Source organism: Fistularia commersonii, chromosome 4, assembly GCF_037954325.1.
Source record: "Fistularia commersonii isolate RoL2024-O1a breed Wild chromosome 4, RoL_Fcom_v1.0, whole genome shotgun sequence".
NCBI lineage: Eukaryota > Metazoa > Chordata > Actinopteri > Syngnathiformes > Fistulariidae > Fistularia > Fistularia commersonii.
In genome coordinates, this window is record NC_141287.1 from 7,396,686 (window position 1) to 7,404,648 (window position 7,963).

At 43.5% G+C, this 7,963-nt stretch overlaps 1 protein-coding gene across 16 annotated transcripts in view; it reads left to right on the top strand.

The window, feature by feature from the left end:
* Positions 1 to 5,448, top strand: part of lmo7a (LIM domain 7a) — a 49,109-nt gene extending 43,661 nt beyond the window's left edge. For 8 of the 16 annotated variants that reach the window (XM_086144977.1, XM_086144979.1, XM_086144982.1 and 5 more), the window contains 9 exons: positions 1 to 401; positions 556 to 612; positions 1,482 to 1,537; positions 1,741 to 1,899; positions 2,582 to 2,765; positions 2,984 to 3,298; positions 4,041 to 4,149; positions 4,544 to 4,646; positions 4,752 to 5,448. In XM_086144977.1, coding sequence (XP_086001103.1) covers positions 1 to 401; positions 556 to 612; positions 1,482 to 1,537; positions 1,741 to 1,899; positions 2,582 to 2,765; positions 2,984 to 3,298; positions 4,041 to 4,149; positions 4,544 to 4,646; positions 4,752 to 4,774 — 1,407 coding nt within the window. In that variant the 3' untranslated portion in view covers positions 4,775 to 5,448. Of the gene's footprint in view, positions 402 to 555; positions 613 to 1,481; positions 1,538 to 1,740; positions 1,900 to 2,581; positions 2,766 to 2,983; positions 3,299 to 4,020; positions 4,150 to 4,543; positions 4,647 to 4,751 lie in introns of all 16 variants that reach the window. The other 8 variants (XM_086144980.1, XM_086144995.1, XM_086144985.1 and 5 more) reach the window with 5 other exon arrangements.
* The last annotated feature ends 2,515 nt before the right edge of the window (positions 5,449 to 7,963 follow it).

Consider the following 7,963-nt stretch of genomic DNA (forward strand, 5'->3'; position numbering starts at 1 on the left):
CTGGAGGTGAACAACAACCACAGGAGCCTTTCTCTCCTTTCTACCATCAACCAGTCAGCTCCTACGCTGTGGGAGGAGGAGGAGAAAAAGAGGGAAGAGGAGGAGCAGCAAAAGCAGCGGCAGCAGCAGGAGGAGGAGGAGAGGAGGATGCTAGAGGAGGAAGAGCTGAGGTGGCAGAAGAAGAGGGAGGAGGAGCAGAGGAGGCGGCAGGCGGAGCTGGAGCAGCAGAGACTGAGAGAGGAGGAGGAGGAGAGGAAGAGGCAGGCAGAAATGGAGGAGCAGCGGAGGAGAGAGCAGGAGCGGAGGAGGAGGCAGGAGGAGATGGTTGAGCAGCGGAGGAGAGAAGAGGAGATGGAGGAGCAGAGGAGGAGGCAGAGAGCTTTGGAGGAGCAGCAGCAATGGTCAGTGGAGACGCAGCTCCTCCTGCGCTGACTCGGCCATTCAGCGAAACACAACACGCTTTACTGTCTTTATTAACACAAGTCGCACTAATAAGTCCGCGTGTCTCTTTTCCCGACTTCCCCTCCATCTCTTGCTGCACATAAACGTCCAAAGGTCTGCTGGCTCCTTGTTCCTTGCCAATAAGCAGCCAGTACAGTCCTTTGCAGACAGGTTAGTAGTGTAGCAGTGTTTGCTCAACCATCATATCACACACCAATTGATGGTTTTCTTAAACTCCCCCCACATCATCATACTCAACCTTTATTGTCTCACATCTAACCAAAGGCAGGAACCCTATTACCCTTCTCCTAACTGCCTAAATGTTATTACTGCCTAAATATTATTACCACAACCCTATTTCTGAAAGCCTAACTCTGATTTCCTAACCCTAATCTCCTAACCCTAACCCTGATCTCCAGAACCACCAGCCTCATAAGCCTAACCCCTTAGCCCTCATCCAATATTCCTTATCTTCAACTGTGCTGCTAAAGTGGTTCCTTATTTTATCGTACCATGTTTTGTGATATGCTTCTGGTCTTAGATTGCCATTGCAGCTGGTAACACAGCACCCCTGTGTTCCTTTGTTTTACTCTTTATTTGGTTAATTTCACAAACCGTTTAAACCACCAACTACAACTCTAGTTATGGGGATAGATAATTGGTCAGACTATATTAGTCTGACTGTATATCTGAGTCATTTCACAGTGTTGGATGTGCCATGGCTACTTGTTGAAACATGTCAAGTGCTTCCTCTTCCAGCTGGATTTGAGATCAATAATTTAAAGATTCAATTATTTGAAAAATAGTAAATAATAAATAATGATTTTTTTTTAGTATTATTTATTTATTTTTTCAAATAATAAATATTTGAAAAATAATAAATAATAATAACAAATAATTCCACTGAATTGGGCAGATTCTTAATTCTTAATCTTCTTAAATGGAAGTTTTGGGTTATATCCTCAATAAATATCTACTTCATCTACTATTCCTGTTCGTGCTCTTTCCAATTAAACGGTTACATGTGTTGTGTCTGACAGGGAAAAGTCCAAGTCATCTCCCCAACTTGATGAGCAAGAAAAACCTCAGAGGAAAGGTCAGTGCAAATGTTAGAATATCACTGAGGGGTGGGGGGGCGCTGCAATAGCAGGTTGTTTTTTTTTTTTTTTTTTTTTTTTGAAGTTCTATCAGGCTCGGATGCTGGACCTGCTCAGTATTTTTCCACGGAGTTACTCCCATGTGCATGTGCGCATACATTTCCCGTGCGTATGCATAAAAGCTGCCTGTACCCAACTTTAGGTGTGTTTATGCGGCCGGGCAGCATGGCTCACTGGCTGCTGGAGGAGCAGATGAAGAGCGCACGAGACAAAGAGGCCCGGAGTCAGAGGGCCGCGTCAGAGCTGGAAAGGGAGAGGAGAAACATCCTCAATGCTATGAAATACAGAGAGCCGGAGAGAGGTGGGCTCAGCCCTCCGACGCCCCGCCTCGTCTTCATCCGAGGCCCAGTCGGCTAACGACAGCTTCGATTAGCTGATCAGTCTGTTATGATGTTTTACTAAATCACCCGTGTTCGATCAACTGCTGACATGCTACATTCTCAATCAGTGTGATTTTGTTCAAGTCAGAGCTGAGTTCAATCCAGTTTTGAAATCAGGGGGGAAGCAAATCCTACCAATAATGTGACCTAATCAAAAATGTCCTCTTGTGTGTGCACGGTATTCTTGTGCTTGTGTGTCAAAAAGTTCTTCCAAAAAAAAAAAAAAAATCATTCACGTGGTGGAAATGAAAATGGGCAAATGTTGCCGTGTTTACCAGGTTTGCATCTCTACGGTCTGATGTTATCAGCGATTATGCAACACACGCAGCTGACAAACAGACAAATGCTCCTGGTCACAATCTGCAGCAAAAACTCATATCCTGCCATATTGTTCACACCTCAGAAGGAGGCTCCAAATGTAACCTATCTCATATATTATTCAGAACATGTTGATTTCCAAATACGGTTGTATTCTAAATTACCGTGGAAAATATACGCATGCAAATCGTCTATCTTTTGTTTGTGTCCACCCATCATTTGCCGGGTTCTCTGCCTGTCGGCCGACATGATCGACATGATTTCTTGTGTGTCTCCTGGGTGCAGCGTCAGTCGGCGGAGCGGGTGACAAAAAGGGTCAGCCGTCCTTGACCCAGGCCGAGACGGAGCGTCAGCAGATCATCAACGAGATGAAGAAGAAGAATCAGCTTCTGACAGACAGTAGCTGGATCCGCCAGCGTTCGGCCAGCACAGCGGTCAGCAAGGAAGAAGACACTCCACCAATGCGCAGGTACACACAACTCAAATTAAGACAAAGCCGGGGTTTTCTTGCATGACGGCGGTTGCTGGGTTCACTAACACCGTCGTGACATTCCTTCTCCGCTATTGTTCGGCTACCGATCAGACCCTTTGTAATATTTGAAGGCAAAAAAATCTGCCGCAACTGACTGGTACTCGAACGATATACTAGCTGGCTAACCGGGGTCATCACGTGGGTGGGCTTTGCAGAGGCGATTCTCTTGACAACCTGGACACGTTCGGCAACTCCTGGCGTTCGTCGTGGACACCCAGGAGTAACCAAAACTACTCTCGGTCACACTCCGCCCTCTCGGGCAGCACCTCTTTCTATGGTGGCTGGTCAGGGGTGAGATCCAACTCCTCCACTCTGCCCTCGTCCTCGTCGGCGGGTTCCCTGCGGGGCAGAGCGGGGACCCCCTCGTCCCCGTGGTCTCGACAGTCTTCTTCGCTGTCACCCTCCTCTCTGTCGCCCACCGCCTCTCCGGAACCCGCATCCGATCCCGGTGAGCCTCAGCAGCGGAGCAGGTAAAATCAATACGGCTGCTTTATTTAACTCTTCCAACAAGCTTCCTTTAACGTCTGAGTGGGTATACGGGGTTCTACGCTTTCTACACCGGGGAATGATCGGGACTGGTGGCTAAAGCTGCAGTTAACTGTGGTATCACGGCAACATTTATGTGAACTTTACTTGACATTTAACAAAATATCAGAATATAGTTTCGTTGTTTCTCTGTGATCATTTTTTTAACTACTGGTTATCACAATGAAAGGCTTTTCAATTAAACAACAGGTCTGTGTAACTGTGGAGGGAATATTGATAGCAATATTAGATAAATAGAATAGTTTCATCCCATTATAAATGTGATCATATCAAACATGACTGGCCTATTCGTTTCAGACCCAACCTGCCGGAACGATCATTTCATCTTTACTAGCGATATTATTTTGCCTTTGTAAGTGTTTGTTGCCATGTGTTTTCCAGACCCTTCAATTTTCTGTGCTTTTATTTTGGAATCTTTGACCGTACTAAACAACAGCAAACACAGCAGCAAAATCACAGTTTGATTATCAGAAAGTTTTATTTCATTTGTCTAATAAATGTTCTAATAAATATGCTGAAAGTTTGGGTCCCAAAGAAACTTAATTTTGTCTGACCCCTAGTGTACTGTTGTGAACATGTGTCTCCGTGTGTGTTTGTGTGTGTGCGCCTGCATTCATACATGCATCATGCATGTGTGGAATCACAGCTGTTGGTTCTGTAATCCAGGTCAGTGAGTGGAAAGAAAATCTGTACATTCTGTGACACCCCGCTGGGAAAGGGAGCGGCAATGATCATCGAGTCCCTCGGGCTCTGTTATCATTTAAACTGTTTTAAGGTGAGAGTCGCGCTCTTGTCTGTCGGGAGAACGTCGGCAGCTGCCGCATCTCGACTGATCTTCAGAAACTAACCTGATCATGCCACTTTCTTGTACGACTAACCCGCTTTTTTTTTTTTTTTTTTTTTTTCATTTGTTCCAAAGCTATCAATTTAAACAGATCTGTTCCCCTCTTTCTGTTTCCTGTCCACAAATTTGACACTTGATTTCATCCCAAATCTTCTACCGGGAGTCGATGTCTGCATCTGAGCGGCCGTCGTCCCCGGACACTCTTTAATACTCCAATATTCGGCACCTCTCTGTTTTCTACTGCCTTGTCAAGACCGATCTGTCTTTCTTTTGGTCTCAGCCTGTTTTTCAGCCCATAAATGTGTTGCCTTCTAAAATTCCCCAGTGTATCGACTGCAAAACTACCCTGGGAGGATCAGAAGCCGGAGCTGAAGTCAGAATACGAAACAAACAGCTCTACTGTAATTCGTGCTACATGCGATTTAAAAGTGAGTACTTTGTCAAAGCGGACCCATAAAAAAAAAAAAAAAAAAAAAAAAAACTATTGTTCTCGTCTTTCACCCGAAGTGACACTGCTGTTTTGCTGTCTTTAGCTGGCCAGCCAACCTCCATGTGATCTGAGCGTTCTCCAGCAGATCGATGAAGAAACAACCTGTGACAATAACCCCTGAGGATAGAATCGGACAGCGAAGCCGGCGCGGTGCGAATAACGGCTTCTTAGGACGTACGTCCGTTTATAATTCTACAAAAGTCCTGCTTAATCGCTGATGTGAATCACTTATGTTTTTAATGCCTGTGATTGAGAGGGTAAGCTTGCGAAGATCTTTGTTTTGTTGCGTATCTGTCGTATTAAGTATTACGGTTGTACAAAGTATGAGGGTTCTGCATGCACCTGTTTGAATGTTCAAGCCATTAAACTACTCAAGTGTTAAAAGTGTTTGTATCATTCCAGAGGCAGATCTTTTGACTAGTCATTTTAAGTGCTATTGGGCGAGTTTATCAGGACCATCACCTACTTTTGCTCATGCTTTTTTTCCCCACAGTCTGTTAGTATTAAACTGTTTGTGGACCAAGGTATCCTTGTCTTGTCCATGTGCCTTTATGTTTCTAACGTGGAAAAGCAATTATTGTTAGACTTTCAACCTGTATTTAAACATGTCAGCTTACATATCCCTTGTCTGGACTTTGGAGATGGAAGGTTATATACACTTAAGCAGGATTCCATGTGAAGCATTCGAAGAATTAATTGAACATTCACATTTGTAAATAAACAGCTGAATGGTGCATCGATTGTTCGCTTTGCTTTGGTTTGTTCACAGCTGTGTAATTCTCTTATTTTCTAGTCTATTTACGGGCTCTGTAATAAGGAATTATCAATACACTATCCGTCCTCCTCGTTTGTTTTTCTGTGGGGTCACACTCATTCTGAAAGGAATTTAAATTAGCTTTTGCGCCAGTGCTCACCTTCCTGCCACCATGCATATTTCATTCAGTGCACATCCATTACATTTGATTACACCTTGATAAGATATCGACTTAAATTATTCGGTTTCATGAAATCACAAATTTACATAAATTGAATATTCATACACTTGCGATGGATCCTTCCGCGGCAGCAAAATGTTTTTCAGCGGGGAGGGAGACATTTTCCTTGTAAATGTCCTGAATGTTACAGATCAGAAAATATATGGAAGGTTAGAGGGAGCCTAAACTGGCTCTGTATTCTTGTGGTGAATCACAAACAGCCCCTGGAGGCAGACATCTCAAATTCCAGTGTTCCCTTTTTTAGATTTTCTTGGCTCTGTCATTGGAGAGATTTAAATCCCAAATGCTTTGAAAACAAGCGTGGCCTGAAAGGGGCCAAGCAGAGTTGAGAGCCTAAGAAATATAGGACTTTTAAGGATAAGTATCCCATCTTTTCCTTTCCGTAGAGCTTATGTGGACGTTTTGTTTGACTCGAAGAATCTAATAGCGGATTTTGTGTGTTTGTGTCGGCTTGCCGAGAACAGACTGCTCTGCTGCTCGGGAGAAAAGAGTGCGAGAGATTGGAAAAGCTTAGATATGCCTCCTCTGTCCTCCATCAAAAACAGTAACAGCTCACCTTCCGCTTCCTTTCATGCTCTCACTTTGGGAGAACATTTTCAGGTAGGGTTGGAGGGGGTTCACCTAAAATCAATGGTCCAAAAAACCATCTTCCATTTTCAAACCACATTATTTTCAGGCTTTGCTGCAATGTTAATTTACCAGTAGGGGGCACTGGTGACCGAAGGACACAATATTTTTTTCAACCGCATCCAGGCAATAACTCACAGACATCTTATATTTTATACGTTCGACAGCATTAGGGTGTTTGTCCTTGGAAGCCGGCCATTACAACCGAAAAAAGAAAGCTATTTGAGATGTCGAATTCCCCCTCCCCCCGAAAAAGGCTCATCTGACATCCAGAATCAATCATTTCAGGGACAGATGTGTGAAATAAAATAAAAAATAAAAAGAATAAAAACATAAAAAACACCTTCAGTATTCTGAGGGAAAATTTGCCACACAAGTTTTAATGCACAGCTACATTGATTTTCCCCAGCCATAACAATTATCTCTTTAATGATAGGAATTTTTTAGTGGCTATATCACAACTCCCAGGGCATGATAGTATTGAATGGCGGGTGAAGCGGTTAAATGAACAACTTTCCAGTAGGTACGCAGGCTCTTGCCCGCCTTTTCTGCTTCCTCGTCATTCGTTCATTCACAACAGCATCTATACTTGTGCACAAGGTTGCAAGGGAGCTGGAGATGCTTCTGAGGAAGAGGCAGGGTTGGCCCGGTCATCACTCAGGCTCAAATATCCGGGTAAAATGCTTGTTTCAGGTCCCAGTGTGCAGGTCAGTGCGTCACCTCATGCCTCACTATGTTTAAATTCCAGTTTGATGCTCCTGCTAAGCAGTTGGCATTGATGTTTATGATTGATATGTCAGCTAGGTGAACCTCTGCCCAAATTTCTATTCTAAAAACAGGCTTTCTTTCTGTTCCACTGTCTGATTCCCATTGTACTCATCTGATTAAAAAAAAAAGATCCAGGAAAATTTTAAGACGATAAAGAGTCAACAGTCTCTCGATAGAATGACCCCAGGCGCTCATTCACCTGCAGCCTGAACCGATGCTATAATTAGTCATGTAATCGCAGATGCTGCCTCATGAGATCTGTTGCTATGGCCTGAGAGCTGCCCCGTCGTAAATCCAGTCCGCTTCTACGATACAGAAAAATGGACCTTAAGTAAGCCTATAAATGTCAAGTACATTATCACTGATCCACGAGGCAAACATCTTCTGTTGTAAATCTGAATCTTATACTGTTTAACATGCGAGAGGCAAGAGTTAATATTTGAATAGGAAGTGGTTCAATCGAAGCATTGAATGTGAAAGTCAAGATGTAGTGAGAGTGGTTTAAAAATGTTAATTGTGGTTTCCTTTATGCTCAGCGTGATGGATTGAGGAGAATTCTGGCGTTACTGGAAATTATTTGCAAAAGTGAGCGAAGGTGATGAATGATAAATTGATAATTGTGGGTTTAAACTCCGCTCTCTATTCATTCCCTGTCCACTCTTTACGCTAACCTACTGTATATATCCAAGCAAATGCATTCAACTGAGCCTTTTTTCACATTTTGTTAACGCTTATTTTCATCCCATTTTTATGAATGTGGAAGCAGACCAACACAAGCATTATCGGTATTACTTCTGACAGAAGTTACATTTCTGACAGGAGTGCCTGGAAAGTGTATGCAGCACGTGTTCAGGATATTAATGTA